Genomic DNA, 26,537 nt, shown 5'->3' on the forward strand with positions numbered 1-26,537 from the left:
GTGATTAATTGGTGGAGAGGATAAATTTTTACTCTTCAATGAACTATTCTTTAAAGACGATATTTATCCTTTTTCCTCTTTTTGATATCTCTTGAAACATGAGTTAATTATGAGTTAATTTTTCCAATATTTTGTCATGGTTAAAATTATAAATAATTTATTTTTGTACTCAGATAAGTCTTTTTGCTCTCTCCCCCAACCCAATATACTCATTCTTGTGGTTTTCTTTTTAGTGATGGTGGACGATATCTTAGTCATTGCATAGAATTTGTTCCAATCCAAGTTGTTGCGTACGTCAATGTAATAATATTTATTTTTTTATTTAAATTAATATTGTATTTATCTCGATATCAATTTCTATCGATACAATACATACACATGCACATGCAAATTTAAATTTATTTTTTCATTTATTTTTTATTGATTGACATACAATACACATGCAACACATGTATACTGAGACTAGTTATTTAAATAGAGGTTCTCCAAGCCGTAAGAGTGAATATCCGTGAGATAAATGATATGGACATGCAAGTTTTAAATTAAATCTTCACATATATAATATTTTAGTTTATCATATATGATTGATGGTGCAAGTAGCACAATTCGATAACAATATGGGAAAATGTTGTGTGATGGTTCAGTGATGTCCTCAGCTGCACAAGTTTATAGGCGTGCGCGATGACGATTTGAAGAAGCTATAAAATATAAACTAACAAGATAGATCTAAAATCACATATAAATGAATTATTGAAAAGTTTACAATATCACATAACGAACACATATTTAACAAAAACAAATAGAACATATGGCAACAAATGACCCATATAACAATACCAATTAATTTGAATTAACGTTTAACTGTTGTTATTATACTTACATTATGCTTGACGTTGTAATAAGTCTGTCAATTATTGCTTAGGAAATTCCTGTTTGCATAACGATAAGCGTGATATTCATAGAATATGTACAATATTTGAAGTAAAACCTTCACTTTGCCTTATAGCACGAATTTATTTAGTATTACAATGAAAATACCTTGTACTAATAGAGTAAAATGAACAAATAGCAAAATTAACTGATTGAAGATCATTAATCATGATTCATGACCATAAGCTCCAATTATATTTAATGATTTCGAAACTTTCATTGTGTCATTCATATGAAACTAATGTCAAAATCATGAGCTGTAAATTGTAGCTCCACAAGACAAGTTTTTATTTTTATTTAAAAAACTAATGAGATGTGATGCATCAACCAACAAGAGGAGCAGAAAACAGGCCGAGAATCACATTATATAGGAGGGTTAAACAGTGAAAACCAGAAAAGTTGTGGGATTAAACAGTGAAATCAGAAAAGTTGTTGGATTAAACAGTGAAAACTAGAAAAGTAGATCATTTTCACACATAGGAACGCGGACTTTTTTGGAAAATTTTATTTTGTGTCTCGTGCAACTGACATTAGTGGTATGTGATAATTTTTTTATCTCATAATTTTGTGAACCCAAAAATATAAGATTGAGATCCACAAATTTGTAAGACAAAAAAATTATCTCTTACAACTAGTGTCAATTTTATGATACACAAAATCAAACTTCTCCAACTTTTTTGCTCCACTCTTCCACCAAGAAAGGTATGATTGCATAGTATGCCCCTAGCTTAACCACCCCTCCAATTTTGCAGGACCAGTACTGATGCACAAGAATTACACTGTAAACCCAACAATACTTTCAGGGTGACGTACTGTACCCTTACCCCTTTCTGTTTATCCTCAAACTATTTGTTATAGCTTCTACTGGTAATATATTCCCCAGAGAATTGAAGCCCCAATTAGGAAAAATGTTGGATCCGGCGAGTGATTTGGTACCACCACCTTCTTCTCCAACAATTTCATCAGTTTCTTCTTCTGATCTCGACACTGAGGTAACTAGTTAATGATCATTCACTTCCCTAACTGCATATTGTGTATGTGAAATGTGTTTGAAATTTACGGTTAGGGTTTTGCCGTGTGACCAGTCTACAGGTTCATTTTTTCATGATCGGAGTATAACTTTAGGGACGCTCATGGGAGTTACATTCCAGGCGATCACGTTTAGAGCTCCATCGATGACTCAGAACCGCCAATCGAACGTTGAGAGCTCCGTCGGCGCGGGGAGTTCTCGGAAGAACAGGAAGTCGAAGAAGAGTAGGGTGGCGGCTGCGGCCGCGGCGGCGGAAGAGGAGGAGCGTAGGAATTGCCGACGGCGGAGGTGGTGGAGGCTTTGCAGAGACGAATGCGACTCCAAACCTGCTTCGCTCGGGGAGTATCTCGAAGTCGAGCGGAGGTTGGGAGACGGAGCGATTGACGGCGGTGCGGCCGCCGCTGCAGCGGCGGCGGCTGAGCTTGAAGGTGTCGTCATCGACGCGCAGCCGACTAACGGAAGGACGTTATTCGCCGACGGGAGAGTTCTTCCGCCGGTAGAAGCTGAGGAAGAATCATCGTCGGCGGGAGGTTTGGGGTTGTGTAGATTTTCTGTGGCGTCGCTCTCCGGAATCTGTAGCCGTGGTGCTGGCTGCGTTGGATAAGCATAAAGATAGACTTATCTTTAAATTTTTGATTTGTCATTAAATATGTTTAAACTTTGTCATTAATATAGTCATTAAGAAGATGCAGAAACTCAGAGAACCAGAAAAGAATACAGTAACATCGTCCTTATTAGCCACTGTCGTTTATTTTTGTTCTAATTTTTATTTTTATATTGTCATGATATTTATTTGGATTTATTCTACTAAAGGAAAGGCTCGTTTCGGACCTAAGTAGTAGTTTTGTTCCTAGTATCTCTTTAGGAGGGATACCAGAAACTGGGCTAAGAAAAAGGATGAATACAATATTTGATAAATTACACAAAACTTTATTTCCAACTTTTCTTGAGTATAATGTTGAGAGATAGTCTAAATAGAAAATATAATTAGTGATGATTTATCTAGTCAATTTGAATTTGTTTGAGATTGTAGCACAGTTATTGTTGTGTACTCATATTAATTCTTCTTGATTTTGTCTTCCCTTTTGAGGTGTTATCTTACATTATGCCCCTTTACAATTTTAAAATTAATAAAATAATTATTTTAAATCTTTTATGTGTAAAAAAATAGATCTTTTACGCGTAAAAATAAATTTTTCATGTGTAAAAAAAAGGTAGAGTTATAAAATTAAAAATAAGTTTATAAAAAGCCATAAAATCAATTGACCTCGTTTTGAGATATTTATAAATAAATCTAATCAGCACTAAAGAATTACTATTGAATGCTACTCCTATATATTACAAACTTGAAGAAACACCCTTTAGTGGTTATAAGTCACCAGCTTGTCATTGATCACTGTTGAAGCTAAAGTTATGATCACAAGCATAATAAACACCAATGTCTGAAACAACAAGCAAACTGTGTTGTTGCAAAAGCTTTTACAAGTAGCACTACCAGATTTGAGTCCGTACGGCTAAAATCTGACCAAAAGAAATTCATCTGTGTATACGGTTAAAATCGAGTTGCGTTAGTTTTGTATGATTAACCGAAATCGGGGTGGCAAATCAAGGCTCGGCCTCACATTGTATCGAACCATGGTACGAAGATGGATTGCTAAGCTCGTGAATCAATGACCGATCAAGATCGAGATCGACACGGGAAAGAGATCGAGCGAGATCGAAGGATGCCTGCTAAGTCGAATAACAGAAAGTCGAGATATCCGTGATCGAGCAAGAATCGTCGCAGAACTCTCGACTCGTATCGAGTCAGGACCGGTTATTTAGCTAATCATGGGATCTCCTTCCGTAGTTAGAATTGTACTATAAGTAGAATTTCTCTACTATATAAAGGGAGTTCTAATCATTTGTAATCATCATATTCATGCATAACAAAGCAATACATTACATTTTATTTCTTAAGCTTTGTTGTTCAGTTCATACTTTTCAATAGCATACTCAGTTGGTTCGAGGACAATCTAGCTCGAGGGCCATAACCGCTCATTGTATTGTTTGCTTTATTTTACAGTTAATTTCTAACATTAATTCTCAAATTCCTCAGTTTGTGCCAAGTGAAATCACATATCCTTAAAATCACTTATAAATTTAATTGTTATCCAATTTTAAGGGTAAATGGTTTGGCGCCCACCGTGGGGCCAAGGATAATAGTGACTGCCTGGTACAATTTTCGTAACACACTATTTTACGCTTGTTCTTTGAAGTGTCTTTCATTCCAGGATCAACATGTTAAACTCTCAAGCAGCACCCGCACACACAGACAATGGCCTTACTTTCCATGTCGAGAACGACAACATAGCCGCCCCAGGAAATGGAGTACCACTAGTCAACCTCGATGGAGCCCCGACCATGGACCCAATCGACGTCGGTTCTCATATTGCCATTAATGGAAATTTGGCTGTCGATCCTGAAAGTAGTGTCCGTTAAGATGTTCGACTAGCTGATCAGAACGCACAGGGCGGTGAAGAAGGCGGGATCAGCCTTCGAGTAATATTCGAAATGTTGGAGGCTCAACAAGCTGCAATAACACAACTCCAAAACCGTGCACCAACTAGGATCGAGCTCGAGCCATCACATGAAATTGTTCATAGGGCCGAATAGGTGCCAAAGAGATTGAATGGAGGAGAATCGGAGACCAATCCTGCTATCATAAAGATGTTCGAAGAACTGACAAAGCGAATCGAGATAGGGAAAAAGAAGATATAACTCCAGGGTCGACTAAATCCCGGGGGCACCACCGATATTGAAAGGACTAGATTCCAAAAGGTTTGTACAAAAACCTTTCCCCCCGACTGCGGCTCCGAAGCCAATCCCCAAGAAGTTCCGTATGCCCGAGATTCCGAAATATAGCGGGATGACAGATCCAAATGAGCACGTCACCTCATACATGTGGTGCCATCAAGGGAAATGACTTGGAAGATGCCGAGATTGAATTTGTATTGTTGAAGAAATTCGGGGAGACTCTATCGAAGGGTGCTATGATATGGTAGCATAATTTACCACCAAATTCTATTGACTCGTTTGCTATTCTTGCAGATTCTTTTGTAAAGGCACACGTCGGAGCTATTAAGGTCACTACAAGAAAGTCGGACCTTTTCAAGGTAAGGCAGAAAGACAACGAGATTCTCAGGGAATTTATATCTCGATTCCAAATTGAACGAATGGATTTGCCACAGGTCACCGACGATTGGGTTGTCCAAGCTTTTACTCAAAGTCTCAACGTACGGAGTTCCATAGCTGTGAGCACGTAATTTTTGTTTACACGACAATTACTCCAAAAGAAATCGAAAAATAAAATAAATGGTCTTGTTGTACAAATTTTTAGGATTTGCGTGGCATCTTTTGGTAGTTATTTGTAGTTTTGTCCATGATTGTTTAGTTTTATCAATTAAAAATACAAAAATATTGTTGCGTGTAAATTTAGGATCTTATTCTACTATTATGAATTAATTAAATCGTATTTGGTTTTTGAATGAATAAAAAATCACAAAAAATATTATCGTTGGTAAATTTTGCCATTCTATCGTTTAAAGGTTGATTTTTGTTTAATTAATATATGATAGTGTGTGTTAATTGTTACTAAAAAAACAATTAATGTCTTGTGATATAATTTTAATTTTAGGATTTTGTTTTGTAAAATCGGATCTTAATTAGAAAAAGAAAAGAAATGAGATTGAAATTGGAATTGGGCCGTTCAAATTGGACCCAAATCGAGCCCAAAACATGTGTCTTGCCCGGTCCAGATCAGCTGACCTCAGGGGCGTCCAAACGACGTCGTTTTGATCTTGCTTGATCTGGGCCGTTGATCTCAGAATGATCAACGGCCAAGATCACAAACCCTAACCCATCTCAGTCAACCCGACCCAGCACCATCCTCGACCCAATCCTCATTAAAACCAAACGACCCCGTTTCTACACCAAACGACCCTGTCCTGCCCATTACCAATTAATCCAAGCCGTTGAGATCATTTGATCTAACGGCTCAAGTTAATTTCCACATCCCATATATAAACCCTTCATCATACCCCACGCCCCCTAAGCCAGACCCCCCTCCCCCACCATCGTCTCTTTCCCCCAAACACCCTCAAGAACCCTAATTCTGCCCTTCCGTTCCCTCACCATAAACCCGGCGGCAACAATGTCGGTGACCACCAGATTAACACCCCTAGGCCACCTCGACCCCCTAAACACAGATCTACTAACCGTAGGTCTCGAATCTTCCCCCACCGTCTCGAATCTTCATTTGAAGATTCGAGCCAGACCCCAACCCATGCCAAACCCCCCCAAATCCATGTCAGGCACTCCCCTGACCTCCCTTATGACCAAACCAGGCTTGGTTTGGTCCGAATCTAACCAGAAAAACCTCAATCCCAAATCTGCCCTAGGAACCCTAGAAGTCCTGAATCCAAGTTTTTGTCCAATTAAATGAAAAGGTTGGGGTCTAATAGACCTTAATCGAAGTGTGCTCGGTTGAGAACACTTCGATTAAAGTCCGTTCAACCCCAAAAGAGGTTCGATTCAAAATCCGAAACATGGTCGTTTGATTTTCAGCTCTTTAAGGTATTTTCCTTTTCCTTTCCTTGCCAGTTCATATTGTTTGTTTTGTTAATGTTTGTTCATGTGTTTAAATGGTAGTGGATTTGTTTTGTGTCGACTGTTCTGTCCACCTTGCCCGGACCTTTTATTTGGTCAAGTTTTTCTCTGTTTTTACTGACTGGGTGTATGTGTGTAAACTATACAATCGACTGAAAATGAATTTGGTCGATTAATTAGTTTCGGGTTTAACTTTGTTTTGTCAGTGCAATTTGAACCACCTGTTAATATTGTTTGACTTGGATTCATTTGCTATTGATTGTGCGTATTGTAATTCACATAGTCGATTTGATATACGTCGTCGATTAGCTTTAGTTTGGAATGATAGTAATTTGACCCTTGTTGGTTTAATTTTATTCAAATCAGTTGAGAATTGATTACATTGTGTGTTAGCCTTTTAAGATGAATCAGAAAGTACTGTAGGATTGGTTATAGCTGTAATTTTGATGGAATCTCAGAATATAAGTTAAGTGGACTTCCAGTTTGAGTATGGTTGAACCTTTAGAATAATCCATAGTGCAAACACACCTTGGCTGACATCTTTACAGATGAGGAGTCAGGTGTAAACTGAGTTTAATAATAAAAAGGTTGAAGATGCACATGAGAATGGTAGTGGAACCTGCTGTACAGCAGGGTATCCACTGCTTTTCTGAATTTCAGCAGTTTAAATAGAAGAAACCCCATGCCTAGACAATGCTAAGTGGAGATGACAGCCTTTAAGGTTTATTTTAAGCCCTGGGCAGCCTGTCTTTAAAGGCAATTTTCCTTCTATAAAAGAGGGAATTAAGAGTTTAGGAAAGGAGAGGAAATCAGAAAAGGAGAGGAAACCCCTGAAAAACTAAACAGTTTTTTCAGCCATCAAAAACTTCCCTAAAAATCTACCCTTTTAGAGTTTTCAGAACATAAAGAATCAGAAAAGGAGATAGAATAGGGACATCATTTGAGACTTGAAAGAGTTGGTTTCTTAAAAAAGAGTTGGCATCCAAAACAATAGAGAGACTCTTCCATTGAATTTTTCTATTCAGTTTCGAGTTTAGTAGTTGAAGTTGACATCCCAATTTGGTTTCAATTTGCTGGAACTTCTTCCGAGATCTATTGGTCCAGTTTTGGGCATAATTCAAAGTTCAGTTGAGTCTTTTGGGTGTTGATTTTTGCTTTTGGGTTTACAAATTATTTCGGGTCTTGTTGGAGTGTTGTTTCTGTTTTTGGAATTGGTATTGCTTTGGGTTCGTTACTGCTACTGTTGCTGCTGCCATTCTCTTGTTGTTGCTGCTGATTTCTCTGCATTCTTCTTCTTCTTTTGCGTGTCAATATCCATGTACACACTAGAATTTCGCATTGATGTAACAATGAAAGCATGAAATGAAAGATGCAAGGGAGTTTAATCATTTGCTGCTGTAATTACAACTTTATAAATGTTGTTAGATTTGTGTAATTTGTTAGTTTGTAACTCAATAGAGAATACATGAGGTAGCTTGTACTTAATTGAAACCTTAGTTCGTTTAACATTGTTGATTTAGTTGTTTTAGTTGACTGTATGACGTAGAGTGCACATGTGTTTAGTATATTGATAGTTAAATCTCATCTCTATTCTTATTTTAAACACGTAAGGCATGCTGCTTTTAATTTGGCAAAAGACGCAACATAGTTCTAAGTCATTTAAACTAACTCTATCAAATTGGATTTCGTTAGGCAGTCTATAGAACCACGTTCGAATCCCATTAGTAGCAATTTCTAGTAGTTAATTCCATTAATCCAGTTTAAATAAGTTAATTTAAATTCAAACTCGAAGAATGTTTAGCGTGAGTTTAGCATTTTATTAATCTTATATACAATTTTCTTTATTAAAATTAGCAAATTAAAAGCATGTACACCCATGGAATAAGGCACGAAACAATTCCCGCCTCGTAAATAATTAATCAGATAATTAACAAGAATCCGGAGTTGGCCAAGCATGTAATTTAATTAGCATGTATTTTCTTTTCTTCTATTTTTAGAGACAAACATAATAGGAAAATATAGTCGTTGTAGGTTTACCCTTTTAAAAATAATGAGACGAGCCTCGCCAAATAAGAATGCAAATTGCGGGGCCCTCAATAGTTGATCATAATAAATACTTAGAATTTGGGATGGTCTGTTTAGTGAATTTCACTGCCTTCCCCGAAGATAATAACACGTTAGACTCTTTTGGCGCGATTTAATTAAATTACATTCTTAAATTCGGGTGCGTATTTATGTGACCCAAATTCAAATCTCAACGGAGTCGACATGTATTAACAACCATGGGTGCATTGATTGTGACGTGGTTCGAGATGCATTTTCACAACGTTGCAATTCTATTGAAAAATAATAATAAAAGCGGTTTAAACTTAATAAAAGCACACCAGTTATAACATGTATTAAAATCAGATATTTAGCCATTACAACAATTTAAGCGACCGTGCGAGAACCACGGGATTCGGGGGTGCCTAACAACTTCCCTCGGGTCAACAGAATTCCTTACTTAGAATTTCTGGTTCGCAGACTTCATTTGGAAAGTCGAATATTTTCCTCGAATTGGGATTCAAGATAAACCGGTGACTTGGGACACCAAAAGCCAAACCTTTCCCAAGTGGCGACTCTGAATTGAATAAATAATCCCATTTCGAATATTGTCACTTAAATTGGAAAAACTCCCTCGCGCATTTACCCTTCGGGGCGGGCGCGCAAAAAGGAGGTGTGACAGCTCTGGCGACTCTGCTGGGGATTTAACCCAGAACCACTGGTTCAGGGTTCAAGAATTCGAGCTTAGAATAATTGTTATATTTGGCTTTATTATCTGATATTTATTACATGTTTTGGCATAACATGCTAAATGTTGTCTTTTACCGCTTTGATATTATCTGAACTGTATATAAACTGTGCCGAAACCTTTCTCTTCTTACCTTCGGGGAGAAGCTCGCTGGTCGAGACTCCCTATTCTGTTAGTGTCAATACCTGAAATAAGAAAGAGGTCGGACAAGTTACAAAGCCGGATAATCTCGCGGGTCCCCGGTACTTAGCCCCCTCCTCGACTCGAGTTGTCCGCTCGGGTACACAGTGTAGAACATATACCCAGGTTATAAACCTAGTATAACAAAACCTCATGCCGGATCCCTAGTAGGAACGCTTATTTGCATCATGTTGCATTTGATATAGGGGACTCAACACAGGGGTTGGGTCCGTCTAGGACAGGCAACCTGAAATGAAAAGACCATCCTGTTGCATCCCGTTTGTTTTGCGCATTTATTTGCTTCAGTTCTGCATGCTGACCGGCTTCTAAAAAAAACTTTTAAAAAAAATATAACAGCGTAGGGGGAAATTACTTATATTTTAAAAAATAAAACCAATGTCCAAGTAGTGTAAAAACCTCGCCGGAATTTTCTAAAAAAAATGAAAACAAAATTTGTCTTCTAGTTTGATTTATTAAAAAAAACATATAAAAAAATTTCCTTTTAATCACTTTCAAAATCCAAAAAAGGGTATTTATTTAAAAGTAAAAAAAAATAAGGGGAAAATTCAAAATTCAAAAAAAAATATTGTTTCATTTGTAGTATCTCTTTAAAAGATTTTCGAAATTTCAAAAAAAATTGAAAAGAAGTTTAAAATTCATAAATATTTCCTTAGTCTCTTTTCAAAAAATAAAATAAAAAATAAAAAATATATATATAAAATTCCAGAAAAATAGTTTTTCCTCCTTTTCTTTAAAAGATTTTATTCAAAAAAAAAAGGATTTAGTTTGTTTCCCCTATTTCTGATCAACCCGAACTACGCCGGTTTGATTCTCACAGGGTATGAGATACGTAGGCAACCCTCATCGGGTCCAACCTCCCCTTTTTCAGAAATAGCCAAAATGTCAGAATTTTAATTTATGAATCAGGTGATGCCGTTTTGTCAAGAATAGCCGAATGTTCCCTAAAGGGACGCCGGAAGGCTGACTTTGCATAAACAGCCATTTTTGGTCATTTTTTTTTAAAATTTTGACCAAATTGCCCAATGGCCTTAGGACCCTCGTCCTCGAGGCCATGTTCCCAATGTCGGGTCACCATTCAAAAAAGTCATAAATAAATCAAGTGATGCTGTTTTTGTCAAAAAATAGCCAAATGTTCCCGAAAGGGACGACGGAAGGCTGACTTTGCATAAACGGCCACTTTCGGTCATATTTTAGAGTTTTTGATCTGTTGACCCTCACAGCCTTAAAATCTTCATCCCCGAAGTGCTGAAAGGCCGTGTTCGAAAATCGGATGTTCTTTTAAAAAAATATAGTCAAATCATTTTTGCTTAAAGTCACCTTAATAAATGTGCAGGATGAGCACAATGCAAAATGAACACTTTTCGATAATGACTAAAATCCCTGTCAAGTTACGGCTATGGTGGAATGATCTAGGTGCTGAAGGGCAAGATGAGGTCAAGAAATATCTGAAAGGTCTCACGGGTTTATTGGAAATCCAGCCTCGGGGAGATATCATAAGAGCTTTGGTCACCTACTGGGACCCATCGCACAATGTTTTCCACTTCTCCGATTTTGAACTCATCCCGACTCTGGAGGAAATGGCTGGGTACATCGGAAATGCTGAACTTCCATTAAGGCAAAGATACCTGGTTGCCCCAAGAGTTGTCACGGTGCATCGATTTCTAGACTCACTAAAAATACCCAGGACGGTCTATAACCCAGATTTGGCCGCCGGTTTTTGTAATCCATGCTTCATATATGACAGGTATGGTCATGTAGGAGGATTCAACAATCCGATTAACAAGCTATGCAGCAAAGGTAGTCGTCAGAAATGGGATAAGCACAGATGGGTGGCTTTCATGATAACATTTTTGGGCCTTCTGGTATTTCCGAGGAAAGATGGAAATATTGATCTGAAAATATTCGGGGTTGTCAGTACTTTACTCACTCAAAATGACAGTACTCTCGCGCCTATGGTGGTATCCGATATCTTTCGAGCTCTCACAACCTGCAATGCCGGAGGGGGGGGGGATTTCTTTGAAGGGTGTAACTTGCTGCTACAAATATGGATGACTGAGCATCTCTGCCACCATTTCGAGCTTTTGGGCCATGGTTCCTCGAAGAAAACTTGCATAGAAGAGTTTTACACGAGAACCAAGAAGGTCAGTCTGCCCAAAGGAGTTATGGCATGGACTTCATTCTTTCAGACTCTCATTGCCAGCCAAATACAGTGGACACTGGGATGGTTGCCTGTTGATGAGGTCATGTATATGCCAGCATCTAGAACTCACTTTCTACTTATGGGACTTAAGAGCATTCAACCTTACGCGCCCTGCCGAGTCTTGAGGCAACTCGGGAGATACCAGATAGTACCACACGAGGAAGATCTTAGTGCTCAAACAATTGAGATTAGCCCTGACGGACAATATCCTGAAGCAAAAATCCGCCAGATCTGGAATGAATGTCAACATTTGAAGGCGGATACTTGTGTGCAGGATCGGGCCAAAAGTGAAATGGTGCCAGGTTACCTTGTGTGGTACAAAAGAGAACTTGAACACGAAAGGCCGGCTAAAAGACCCCACATCCTGAATTTCGCTGAGTCGTCGCAAAAGCAGTGGGATTGGTTGGCAAAAGAAAGAGGCTATCGTACCGAAATCAGCAAGTTGAAGCAACAAGTTGAAGGTCTGAAATATGAGCACAACATGCAAGTTGCTACCGATCTGGGAGAAAAGAACAGGTTGACCCAGGAAAACGAGATGCTCAAAGCCCAGATTAAACAGATGAGGATAGATGCTGATAACAATCAAAGGAGCCGGTCGGATGAACGATTGATAAAAGCTTTAAAGATAGAAATTGGGGAGTGCCGGAGCGAGTCAGAAAATACCATAGCAGGGCTCGAAGCACACTGGGCAAGAAGGATAGAAAAGCGTAACCGGCACCTGCGGCAGTTGGAAAAGGATCACGAGCGAACCATTGCCAATCTGAAGGAAAAGGTGGACAGAGCGTTTGAGCAAACCCGAGCCCTTCGAGTTGAAAATAGACATTGCCGCAAGCTTTTAGCCCAGATGGAAGTAGAAATTCAGCAGTGGCAAAATCAATGCCTCCAGGATTCTCGGGTTATGACAGCCCGTAAGGATCAAATAGAGCACCTACTCAAAGAAAGAAGGCAAACCAGGGATAAGATTAAGACCATTGCCCATGCCATCATCAGAAGGTGTCTACGGTGTGAAAACATGACCAGCATTACCGTTCTCTCGGCAGTGATGATTTATGTCAAGCAGACCATGCATGAGCTGGAACAACTTGAAAGGGACCTCACACCTAAGGCCGCGGCAAGGCCGAACGATGCCCCGCGGGCGCCAATTCTCGGAACCTTAATGTATTCATAGGTCGAGTCGGTCCGTCTTTTGCATCAAGGTGTATTAGTCTGTTGAGTCTGTACTTATTTCAAGGCTTGTTATTTTCCTTTTTTCGAAAATGTTAGTTTGTAATAGATTGTTTCAGTAATAAAATGTGTGCTTCTTTTACACTCATCTGTTTTGAACTACGTAATGATCTGATTCACGCGGCATCGTGATACGTAGGCAATCCTCATCGGATCCGGTCACATTTTTTAACTGCAAATAATGAAAACAATAATAAGTAGGAAATAACAATAAATAAATAAATAAATAAAAAATAATGATGGAAAGCCTAAAGAGAAGCCGGAATGACGCATGTATTCGTTGCAAACATGTAGAAAGTCACTTAACTGTAAAGGTGCATCACTCCCCAACGTGCGATTACCTATCTGTTATTTGTTTCACACTAACCGGTTGTTCGCTGCTGAGTCATCCAGGTTTTTAGAAAAGGTGATTTGGTTCGGTGGAGGTCTGGCCTCACATTTATACTTCACGAGGTCTAAAGGAAGTGCTCAGTTACCCGTCGTTAAGTCGAGAGGGAGTATTCACACTTACTTCACAAGATCAAAGGGAAGCATAGAGATGTCTTCAGAAATTCCTTTGCCGACAATTCCTGTCTCCGAGGAGAGTTCAATTTCGGCCGTCCTCACGCCCGAATCCGCAACTGCAGAGGAAAATAGAATCCTGCGGCTCCGCATGTTGGAAATGTTGGATGACTGGAATAACGGAAAAGAGCCACCGAATGTAATCCCTGGGTTCCCTGAATTGTTCTCCAGGACAAGTGGGACTTCTAATGTCCCCATAAGCTATCCAACTACCCCATTCGGGTACCCATCCATTTCAGCCCTCTCTGCTAGATCGCCCTCTGATTCTTATCCCCGGATGTCAACAACGGACGTAGCTACGAACATATTCACTGCACCTCCCTGTCCAATCGTGGCACAACCCGCTACACACAGGCCGAATTTTGACTCATCCTTATTCACATTTCAAGCACCATCCTTCTCATTGGAACCAACTCGGTTCACCACCAGCACTCATCCTCAACAACCTCAATACGAGTTTGCACCTGGGCAGGATCAAAACCCCAAAGCTGCTGAACAAGATGAGATGGCGAAAAGGATGAGGAGCCTCGAGCAGAGTTTGAAAAACATGCAAGGTTTAAGTGGACAGAAGAGTGTCTCTTATACCGATCTATGCATGTTCCCTTACGTGCACCTACCCGTGGGTTTCAAAACCCCAAAGTTTGAGAAGTATGACGGGTACGGCGACCCCATTGCTCATCTCAAGAAGTATTGCAACCAATTGAGGGGAGCCGGCGGCAAAGAAGAATTATTAATGGCATACTTCGGGGAAAGTCTGATATGGAATAGCCTCAGATTGGTATATGGACCAAGACATATCTCGATGGCATATATGGGATGATCTCGCCAGAGATTTTGTGAGACAATTTCAGTATAATATTGACATTGCACCAGACAGAAATTCTCTGTCAAACTTGAAGAAGAAACCTTCGGAAAGTTTCAGAGAATATGCCATTAAATGGCGCGAGCAGGCATCAAGGGTAAAACCTCCTATGGACAAGATAGAAATGGTCACTACTTTTCTCCAGGCTCAAGAATCAGACTATTTACAGAATATGATGTCAGCCATGGGAAAGCCTTTCGCGGAAGCAATCAAGATCGGGGAGATGATAGAGAATGGTTTGAAAACGGGTAGAATCCTAAGTCAAGCAGCCATAAGGGCAACCTCCCAAGCCGTCCAAAGCGGGTCCGGAGGGATGGCAAGAGGAAAGAAAAAGGAAGAAACATCCATGGCGGCATCAGAAGCGAGGGAATATCGTAATCCTAGGCCCCGCTTTCCAGAAAGAACCCCACATCATTACTACCGCCACCAAAATGTGACTTATGCTCCTCAACCCTACATGGTCATGAATACCCATCCCTATGTACATCCACCGCAGCAAGCCAATCGAGGCCAAGCTCCACCTCCTAGAAATCAGCCTCCCTACCGGAACCACTATAATCCACAGCCCTCTCAAAATAACTTCCGCCCTCAGGAACCACCTAGAAGACGGACTTTCACACCCATCGGTGAACCATATTCTACCTTGTTCCCAAAGCTAGTCCAAATGGGTTTCCTGCAGCCAGTCCCTCAGACAAGGCACAATCCGGCATCACCTGCTTACAAAGCCGGTGTTAGGTGCGCTTATCATTCAGGAGCAGAAGGGCACGATACAAATGATTGTTGGACTTTGAGAAGGGTAGTTGAGAACTTAATAGAGCAGGGGGAGATAGTACTGAGGGACGAGGAGGTTCCAAATGTGACCAACAATCCGTTGCCCACTCACAATAACGAGCCGTTGATTGGAATGATTTGTGAGGACAAAGAATTTGATCCTGCCTTAAAAGCTATAATCGCCATCGTCGATGCAGGGAAAAGGCCTAAAACCACCCCGAAGCTAGAGAAAGGGGAAAAGAAGGTCAGTACTGTGAAGGTCGAGCCCGAAGAGAAGGTGGAGAAAAAGACAGTGACGATGGTGCCTGTGAGGAATGAAGTTCTTTACGTTCCACGAGGTCGAGCAGAGAAGCCGCAGAGATTCGAAGTCAAAAGGACAAAACCAATGTACGTACCAAAAGGGGCCTATGTTGTCCGGGGGACGATTAAACCACCTCGGCTGAATGAGCCAGTGGTTATCGGACGCGTGCCACAGAAGCCGATGACAGACCCGTCCACAGTACCGTGGAACTATCAAAGAACGTTGGTTACGTACAATGGCACAGAGGTCACGGGAGAACTTCCGAAGAGTACTTTCGTTGGAAAGTATCCGAACACTCAAGAGTTAAACAACGCCACACAGAAACGCTTCCCACCCAATGTACCTGTAAGCGTTGAGGAAGCGGAAGCTTTCTTCCAAAAGATGAAAATGCCAGACTACGAAGTGGTGGATCAACTACGCAAGTGCCCCGAGCAAGTGTCCATGCTATCTCTGCTGATGAGGTCGGCCGAACACCAAAAGATCTTGCTCAAGACCCTGAACGAAGCATACATACCAGTTGAAACCTCAATCGAACAACTGGAACGAATGACAGAGAGGTTCTTCGCAGTTAACCAGGTTTCTTTCAGCAAGAACGACTTACCTCCAGAGGGAGCAACTCACAACAAAGCCTTACATTTGACAGTTAAATGCGAAGACTACTACGTCAAGCGAGTAATGTTGGATGGAGGTTCAGGCATTGACATTTGTCCGCTCTCCACACTGCAGAGAATGGAAATTGGGACCGGAAGAATCCTCCCCAATAATGTCTGCGTAAGGGATTTTGATGGCGTCAAGAGGGACACCCTCGGGGAAATAGACTTGGTGTTAACTATAGGACTGGCGGAGTTTGAAATAACTTTCTAGGTGCTTGACATGGATACGTCTTACAATATTCTCCTCGGTAGACCTTGGATTCATGCGGCAGGGGCTGTACCTTCCACTCTTCACCAAATGCTGAAGTTTGAGTACGAAGATCGGGAAATTGTGGTCCACGAAGAAGATGAAAAGTCTATTTATCGGGACCTATCCATCCCATATCTTGAATCAAGGGAAGGGAGCGAGCACACGGTTTATCAGGCTTTCGAAGTTGTACTAGCAGACCAGTATGAAGAAGGAAAACCTTGCCCCCAACCTTTCTTGTCCAACGCCTCAATCATGGTGGCTAAAGAAATGATCCGACATGGATTCAGGCCAGGGAAAGGACTCGGACGAACGTTGCAAGGAATAACGGAACCCATCACCCTGCCTTCCACCAAGAAACTTTTTGGGATAGGTTTTCAACCCACTCCAAAAGATGAAGAGTGGGCAAGGAAGAGGAAAAATGAGGGTTGGAAACTGCCTCGGCCATTGCCAGATTTGTACGAGACTTTCGTCGGACCGAAATACATCGAAGAAGAAGACGATGAGGTTTTCACGGCCGAAGAGATCGAGGAGATATGTGGGGCAATGAGAGGAATACTCTACGAAGCTCACATGGTTCAACCGGGAGAAGGCACAAGCACCGCTGAGATTCTATATGTGGGGCCAGACGCCAAGCTTCGAAACTGGGAGGCCACTCCGTTCCTAACTAGACAGGAGTCCGGGTAGACCTGTCCTGCCACCTTTCCTGCATCACGAGTTATTCCCAGGATATAACTTAATGTTTTTCCCTTCAGTTTTTTGTTTTGAATTCCTGAAATATAAACCTTGTTATCTTCCAAATTCCAAGAAATAAAAATCATTGTTTTCTCATTTTCCTTTGTTCTGATTTTTTGTTATTTTTCCTTTATCTTTTCTTTCAGTTATAATAATGCGGCTTTAAATAATATGACATGCTTGCGGACTTCACGCCCAGATCACAACGAGCTGTTTAATTGTGAAATAATGAACCAAGAATCAGAATATGACGAAGAAGAGGCTTTTAGGGAGATAAATCGAGAATTGGAACACTTTGAGAATAAACCTAAGCCGAATCTGAATGACACTAAACCGGTTAATTTGGGAACTCCTGAAGAAATCCGAGAGAAAACGCGAGACGCGATAATTCAACTCCTTTTTGAATTTAAAGATGTGTTTTCTTGGTCATACGATGACATGCCAGGATTAGGTGTTGATCTAGTGGTGCATAAATTGCCAATTCACCCTGATTGTCCTTCGGTTCAACAAAAGCAGAGAAAGTTCAAAACTGATGTCAGTGACAAGATTAAAGAAGAAATCACCAAACAGTTGAAAACTGGAGTAATTCGGGTAGTCCAGTACACTACGTGGTTGGCGAATGTGGTTCCAGTGCTGAAAAAAGATGGGAAGACTCGGGTGTGTGTAGATTATCGAGATTTGAACAGGGCGAGTCCCAAAGACAATTTCCCATTGCCCAACATCCACATCCTTGTTGATAATTGCGCCAAACATGAGATACAGTCTTTCGTAGATTGTTACGCTGGGTATCATCAGGTGTTGATGGATGAAGAAGACGCCGAGAAGACTGCCTTCACTACACCTTGGGGAACTTACTGTTATCGGGTTATGTCATTCGGTCTGAAGAATTCTGGGGCAACTTACATGAGAGCCATGACTGCCATTTTTCATGACATGATGCATCAAGAAATAGAGGTGTATGTGGACGACGTGATAGTCAAGTCCTGGACTCGGGACGGTCATATCCAAGATTTGAGGAAATTCTTCGAGAAACTGAGAAAGTACGACTTGAAGCTGAACCCGGCCAAATGCGCCTTCGGAGTCCCATCAGGAAAGCTTTTGGGTTTCATAGTAAGCAGGAGAGGTATCGAGTTAGATCCAACAAAGATAAAATCTATCTGAGATCTACCTCCCCCAAGAATGAAGAAAGACGTGATGAGTCTATTGGGCAGGTTAAACTATATCAGTTGATTCATTGCCCAGCTGACTAGTACATGTGAGCCCATATTCAAGCTATTGAGGAAGGATGCAGCGATCACATGGACGGCCGAGTGTCAAGAAGCTTTTGACAAGATCAAAGAATATCTTTCAAATCCCCCAGTTTTGGTCCCGCCGGAGCCGGAGAGGCCTCTGTTCTTGTATCTGACAGTCTTGGAAAATTCTTTCGGTTGCGTCCTCGGGCAACATGACATAACCGGAAAGAAGGAGCAGGTGATCTATTACTTGAGCAATAAATTCACCGGCTATGAGGCCAAATACACTTTGCTGGAAAGAACGTGTTGTGCTTTGACATGAGTTGCTCAAAAATTGAGACATTATCTCCAGCCTCACACTACTTACCTCATAAGCAGGTTGGATCCTTTGAAGTACATATTTCAGAAGCCAATGCCTACGGGAAGACTGGCCAAGTGGCAAATCTTGCTTACCGAATTTGACATAGTCTATGTCACCCGCACGGCGATGAAAGCCCAGGCGTTAGCAGATCATCTTGCCAAAAACCCGGTTGATGAGGAATACCAACCGTTACGTACTTATTTTCCGGATGAAGAAATAAACACTGTAGAAGTAGTCTCGGAAAGCGCTCATGTTTGGAAGATGTTCTTTGATGGAGCCGTAAACGCCAAAGGTGTAGGAATTGGGGAAATCTTAATCTCACCCTCTGGTCAGCACTATTCTGCTACAGCTAGACTGCGCTTCTTTTGCACAAACAATACAGCTGAATATGAAGCATGCATCATGGGCATACATATGTCGATCGATCAAGATGTTGAAGATTTATTGATTATGGGGGATTCCGACCTGATTATCCGGCAAGCCCAAGGTGAATGGGAAACTCGAGATGTCAAGCTTATTCCTTACCGACAGCACGTGGAGGACCTCGACAAGCGTTTTAAATCAATAGAGTTCAGGTATATCCCGCGGTGTCACAATGAACTAGCGGATGCACTTGCTACCTTAGCTTCAATGTTACCCTACCTAGGCAACGCCCACGCCGATCCCTTGGAAATCCAAATCAGGGAAAGACACGATTACTGTAACGTAATCGAGGCGGGATCGCGTATACAGCCATGGTACCATGATATCAAGAGGTTCTTGAAGACACAAGAATACCCCGAACATGCTACCGGATATCAAAAGAGGACTATCATGCGGCATGCAGGAGGTTTCTTTTTGAGCGGTGAGGTATTGTATAAAAGGACCCCGGACCTCAATTTGTTAAGATGTGTTGATGCCGAGGAGGCGGGAAGAATCATGCATGAAGTACACGCAGGAGTGTGCGGCCCCCACATGAACGGGTATGTTTTGGCAAAGAAAATCCTTCGAGCAGGTTATTACTGGATGACCATGGAAAATGACTGTTTTAGCTTCGTTCGAAAGTGTCATCAATGCCAGGTGCATGGTGACTTGATTCATGCACCTCCCACGGAATTGCATCCCATGTCTGCACCTTGGCCATTTGTTGCCTGGGGCATGGATGTCATTGGTCCGATCGAGCCGAAGGCCTCAAATGGACACAGATTTATATTGGTTGCTATCGACTACTTCACAAAATGGGTAGAGGCTGTCACTCTCAAGTCGGTCACTAAAAAGGCTGTAGTGGATTTTGTGCATTCAAATCTTATTTGTCATTTTGGTATTCCTGCAACTATCATTACAGATAACGCGGCAAACCTGAATAGTCACTTGATGGGGGATGTATGCGAACAGTTCAAAATAACGCATAGGAACTCCACTCCTTATCAGCCCAAGGCCAATGGCGTTGTTGAAGCAGCAAACAAGAACATCAAGAAGATTTTGAGGAAGACGATCCAGAGTTCCCGACAATGGCATGAACAGTTACCCTTTGCATTGTTGGGATATCGCACTACAGTACGCACATCAGTAGGGGCAACCCCTTATTTATTGGTTTATGGTACCGAGGTTGTGATACCAGCAGAGGTAGAAATTCCTTCGCTCCGAACCATTGTCGAAGCAGAAATTGAAGATAACGAGTGGGTTAAGACTCAATTAGAGCAATTGACTTTGATTGACGAGAAACGAATGGCTGCGGTGTGTCACGGGCAGTTGTACCAACGAAGAATGACCCGTGCTTACAACAAGAAAGTCCGACCCAGGAATTTTGAAGTGGGTCAACTGGTATTGAGGCGCATTCTACCACATCACCAGGAAGCGAAAGGAAAATTTTCTCCAAATTGGAAAGGCCCATACATCATCAGGAAGATATTGCCGAGTGGAGCATTGTATCTGGGTGATATTGAAGGAAATGATCCTGACACAGCTGTGAATGCGGATGCAGTCAAAAGGTACTATGTCTGAGTTTTACTTCAGTGGTCCTCACACATTTGAGATGATGAAGGGTTTATTCCCGCTGCCCCAAACACTATCAACTCTCTTTGCAAGCCCTTTGAGCCGGTTACATTTCTTTGGTTACCTATAAAAAAAACATTGATTGAGCCTGAACTACGTCTGACTTGATTCCGAAAGGATACGTAGGCAGCCTCTCTCTGGGGTTCAGTCACACCAAAATAAAATCCAATTTACCCTGAAATTGAAACCGGGGCACACCAAACGGCTTAGAAGTTGTAGTTTCATCTACCATTCTTTTACCAAGCACAAGTCCTTCGGATCAATTGCCACAGGCAGGGGAAGCCAAGAGATATCATGATTGGAGGCCGGTACATTCAGAATTGAGAGAAATAAAACGAGAGAGTCTTATCGGTGAAAACCTTCGGGAACTGTGAGGCGACGGGAGCAGAGAAATCAAAAATGAGAGAGCTTGTTTAGTAAAAACTCGCAAAGAGTGCTATCAAGCGACATCAAGAAGAGAAATGAGAGAGGTCGACTAGCGAAAACCCGCTAAGGGCGCTATCGACCGAAAAGATGATTCCACCTCAGGAAGTCTTGGTAAAGTTCCACCGGTTTGGAAACATAGATCCGTTTTGGTTCATGAGGAAATGCAAGTTCGTTGAAAGTCAGGCGTCCAGTCCAAAAAGCATGTCATGTCAATTTAAAGTCAGCATGTTTTCCTAAGATAAGTCTTTCTTGTCCTGAAAGAGACACTTCTCTTCTAAAATTTGCTTTCTCCGTTCTTTGTTTTACTTTTCTTTGAATTCCTTTCATTTTTTAACCCCAAGTTCCAAATATATTGGAAAGAATAGGTGGCAGGACCGGTTTCACGAAGCTCCATTTTGTAAGAAGTAAATACCCACTTCAGTGGTACGTTTGTCCAATCCCGATTGATCATGATGTTGGTTGCCTTCGAAATAAAGCCGCACACACCCCCATACACAAAAAAAAAACCGACAAATCCCCACAGGGTCTCCCTTTGTACAAATCCCAACAGGGTCTCCCTTTGTAAAAAGCCCAGTCTCCCTTGTAAAAAGCCCCCAAAGAGTATGCTTCTGCTAATCCCCAACGAGTCTGCCTTGTACAAATTCCCACAGAGTCTCCCCAATAAAAATCCCCACTGAGTCTGCCTCGGTAAAAATCCCCAAGCAAAATGGGATGGAAGAACCAAAGCCTTACACGGGCAAATCATCACAAAATCCGGGAATGCGAGTCTGAGCAGTTTAAAAGGGTTTTCGCCTGTGAATCCAATCAATGGCAGAGTTTCTCAACAGGAACAAGGACGGCACAAAGCAATTGGAACAATCAAGGCCATAGAACCAACCACCATTTCCAAACTGACAATTGTTCTTTGTTTGGAAAATTGAAACACGTGTAATCCAAAGCAACCGTGCAAGAAGCAGGTGTCGCCCAAAAAAGAAAAGAAATACATGAGTGCAAGAAACAGCTTGGCAATAAGGAATCTACCCAAAAGGGAAGTTTCCCTAAAATTCTCTCTTACATTTGACTAAACAAAAATAATAATAAAAAAATAGAAGTAAGAAGAAAACTCAAAAAAAGGGTAAGTTAGAATCCCCGACATTTTTCATTTAGCGAGCATTAGGGCTCCAATCCCTGAACTGAGCATTTTTTCTGTTAGCCAGCATTAGGGCTCCAACCCCTGAACTGAGCATTTTTCTGTTAGCCAGCATTAGGGCTCCAACCCTGAACTGAGCATTTTTTCTGTTAGCCAGCATTAGGGCTCCAACCCCTGAACTGAGCATTTTTTCTGTTAGCCAGCATTAGGGCTCCAACCCCTGAACTGAGCATTTTTCTGTTAGCCAGCATTAGGGCTCCAACCCTGAACTGAGCATTTTTTCTGTTAGCCAGCATTAGGGCTCCAACCCCTGAACTGAACATTTTTCTGTTAGCCAGCATTAGGGCTCCAACCCCTGAACTGAGCATTTTTTCTGTTAGCCAGCATTAGGGCTCCAACCCCTGAACTGAGCATTTTTTCTATTATCCATCATTAGGGCTCCAACCCCTGAACTGAGCATTTTTTCTGTTAGCCAGCATTAGGGCTCCAACCCCTAAACTGAGCATTTTTTCTGTTAGCCAGCATTAGGGCTCCAACCCCTGAACTGAGCATTTTTTCTGCTAGCCAGCATTAGGGCTCTTATCCCTGAACTGAGCGTTTATTTTCTGTTAGCCGACACTAGGGCTCTAATCCCTGAGTTGAGCACTTTTCCATTTAGCCAGCATTAGGGCTCCAATCCCTGAACTGAGCGTTTTTCCATTTGGCCAACATTAGGGCTCCAACCCCTAAACTGAGCATTTTTTCTGTTAGCCGACATTAGGGCTCTAATCCCTAAGTTGAGCAATTTTCCATTTAGCCAAGCATTAGGGCTCCAACCCCTGAACTGACCATTTTTCTGTTAGCCGACATTAGGGCTCCAATCCCTGAGTTGAGAATTTTGTTTTAGCCAGTATTAGGGCTCCAATCCCTGACCTGAGCACTTTTCCATTTAGCCAGCATTAGGGCTCCAATCCCTGAACTGAGCGTTTTCCTGTTAGCCGACATTAGGGCTCCAATCCCTGAGTCGAGCATTTTGTTTAGCCATCATTAGGGCTCCAATCCCTGAACTGAGCATTTATTTTCTGCTAGCCAATATCAGGGCTCCAATCCCTGAGTTGAGCACTTTTTCATTTAGCCAGCATTAGGGCTCCAATCCCTGAACTGAGCGTTTTTCCTTTAGACGACATTAGGGCTCCAATCCCTGAGTTAAGCAACCTTCCTTCAGCCGACATTAGGGCTCCAATCCCTGAGTCGTACATTTTTACCTTTGGCGACATTAGGGCTCCAATCCCTGAGTTGCGTTTTGTAGACTAGAGTTTTTTCCAATCCCCGCATCAGTGCTGTAGATTATTATGGCAATTAACTCACGAAATTTTCCTAGTGAAACTGGGGCAGGAAAATTTCGTTCGTTTGTTTTGTTTGTCTCAGCAGGTCTGACCTCGAGGCGCATGGATCGAGATGACCTACGGGATAAGTCTCGATCTTGAATAAAGAAAAGAAGAAAAGAATAAAAAGAGAAGATGTTCCCAAATACTGGAACAAACAAACGGCGGGTCGCTCCAAAATTTGATCAAAGTCCCGAACTCCGCCAATCCCGTCTCACTCAATACCGCAGAAATAAACAGGCGCCTACAACTTGCAAGCATCAAGATTCAGATCGAAGTCTACAAGCAGAATCAACTAAGACCCAAGATCAAGTTGCAAAAGAATTATAGATAGGAATCTTGTAACTAGCGGTTGAGAGGCATAAATAGTTAGTTCAGTTTCATTTTCCTTTGGTTGTAATAAGGAGGTCGGTAAAGCAGTAGCGGCAACAACAACAACAGTAACAACAAGCATTGCAATCCTATGGTAGTCCCAGCTACCAAAGATTCCCGAACTACATTGACCTGATTCCTGTTTAGCCCGGGATATGTAGGAAATCTTTGAAGCAAAGATTCGGTCAAATCTTTCAAAAATGTGCTTCACACGGAGTATTCCAATGGGCAAAATCGCTCATATCCGCTCACTTTATCTTTGCACGAAAACTCTTCGTGTTTTCGGACAAAGAGGGGCAGCTGTGAGCACGTGATTTTTGTTTACACGACAATTACTCCAAAAGAAATCGAAAAATAAAACAAATGGTCTTGTTGTAAAAAATTTTAGAATTTGCGTGGTATCTTTTGGTAGTTATTTGTAGTTTTGTCCGTGATTGTTTAGTTTTATCAATTAAAAATACAAAAAATATTGTTGCGTGTAAATTTAGGATCTTATTCTACTATTATGAATTAATTAAATCGTATTTGATTTTTGAATGAATAAAAAATCACAAAAAATATTATCGTTGGTAAATTTTGTCATTCTATCGTTTAAAGGTTGATTTTTGTTTAATTAATATATAATAGTGTCTGTTAATTGTTACTAAAAAAAAACAATTAATGTCTTGTGATATAATTTTAATTTTAATATTTTATATTTTTATTTTTAGGATTTTTTTTGTAAAATCGGATCTTAATTAGAAAAAGAAAAGAAATGAGTTTGAAATTGGAATTGGGCCGTTCAAATTGGACCCAAATCGAGCCCAAAACATGTGTCTTGCCCGATCCAGATCAATTGACCTCAGGGGCGTCCAGACGACGTCATTTTGATCTTGCTTGATCTGGGCCGTTGATCTCATAATGATCAACGGCCAAGATCACATACCCTAACCCATCTCAGTCAACCCGACCCAGCACCATCCCCGACCCAATCCTCATTAAAACCAAACGACCCCGTCCTGCCCATTACCAATTAATCCAAGCCGTTGAGATCATTTGATCTAACGGCTCAAGTTAATTTCCACATCCCATATATAAACCCTTCATCACACCCCACGCCCCTAAGCCAGACCCCCCTCCCCCACCATCGTCTCTTTCCCCCAAACACCCTCAAGAACCCTAATGCTGCCCTTCCATTCCCTCACCATAAACCCGGCGGCAACAATGCCAATGACCACCAGATTAACACCCCTAGGCCACCTCGACCCCCTGAACACAGATCTACTAACCGTAGGTATCGAATCTTCCCCCACCGTCTCGAATCTTCATTTGAAGATTCGAGCCGGACCCCAACCCATGCCAAACTCCCCCAAATCCATGTCAGGCACTCCCCTGACCTCCCTCGTGACCAAACCAGGCTTGGTTTGGTCCGAATCTAACCAGAAAAACCTGAATCCCAAATCTGCCCTAGGAACCCTAGAAGTCCTGAATCCGAGTTTTTGTCCAATTAAATGAAAAGGTTGGGGTATAATAGACCTTAATCGAAGTATGCTCGGTTGAGAACACTTCGATTAAAGTCCGTTCAACCCCAAAAGAGGTTCGATTCAAAATCCGAAACATGGTCGTCTGATTTTCAGCTCTTTAAGATATTTTCCTTTTCCTTTCCTTGCCAGTTCATATTGTTTGTTTTGTTAATGTTTGTCATGTGTTTAAATGGTAGTGGATTTGTTTTGTGTCGACTGTTCTATCCACCTTGCCCGGACCTTTTATTGGTCAAGTTTTTCTCTGTTTTTACTGACTGGGTGTATGTGTGTAAAATATACAATCGACTGAAAATGAATTTGGTCGATTAATTAGTTTCGGGTTTAACTTTGTTTTGTCAGTGCAATTTGAACCACCTGTTAATATTGTTCGACTTGGATTCATTTGCTATTGATTGTGCGTATTGTAATTCACATAGTCGATTCGATATACATCGTCGATTAGCTTTAGTTTGGAATGATAGTAATTTGACCCTTGTTGGTTTAATTTTATTCAAATCAGTTGAGAATTGATTACATTGTGTGTTAGCCTTTTAAGATGAATCAGAAAGTACTGTAGGATTGGTTATAGCTGTAATTTTGATGGAATCTCAGAATATAAGTTAAGTGGACTTCCAGTTTGAGTATGGTTGAACCTTTAGAATAATCCATAGTGCAAACACACCTTGGCTGACATCTTTACAGATGAGGAGTCAGGTGTAAACTGAGTTTAATAATAAAAAGGTTGAAGATGCACATGAGAATGGTAGTGGAACCTGCTGTACAACAGGGTATCCACTGCTTTTCTGAATTTCAACAGTTTAAATAGAAGAAACCCCATGCCTAGACAATGCTAAGTGGAGATGACAGCCTTTAAGGTTTATTTTAAGCCCTGGATAGCCTGTCTTTAAAGGCAGTTTTCCTTCTATAAAAGAGGGAATTAAGAGTTTAGGAAGGGAGAGGAAAT

The 26,537-nt window shown here is 41.2% G+C and overlaps 1 protein-coding gene across 1 annotated transcript; it reads left to right on the forward strand.

The window, feature by feature from the left end:
• Window positions 1–1,344: 1,344 nt before the first annotated feature.
• LOC107827647 (uncharacterized protein At3g17950-like) lies at window positions 1,345–2,790 on the forward strand. The gene is made up of 2 exons (XM_016654822.2): window positions 1,345–1,922; window positions 2,016–2,790. Exons 1-2 carry the CDS (start codon window positions 1,839–1,841, stop codon window positions 2,562–2,564), a joined length of 633 nt encoding a protein of 210 aa, XP_016510308.1. The 5' UTR covers window positions 1,345–1,838; the 3' UTR covers window positions 2,565–2,790.
• The last annotated feature ends 23,747 nt before the right edge of the window (window positions 2,791–26,537 follow it).

This window comes from Nicotiana tabacum, chromosome 6 (genome assembly GCF_000715075.1).
Source record: "Nicotiana tabacum cultivar K326 chromosome 6, ASM71507v2, whole genome shotgun sequence".
NCBI lineage: Eukaryota > Viridiplantae > Streptophyta > Magnoliopsida > Solanales > Solanaceae > Nicotiana > Nicotiana tabacum.

Coding starts and splice junctions, on each gene's coding strand:
- LOC107827647 (XM_016654822.2), top strand. CDS start 1,839: ATGTTGGATCCGGCGAGTGATTTGGTACCACCACCTTCTTCTCCAACA. Junction 1,923..2,015: donor CTTCTGATCTCGACACTGAG/GTAACTAGTTAA, acceptor CCGTGTGACCAG/TCTACAGGTTCATTTTTTCA.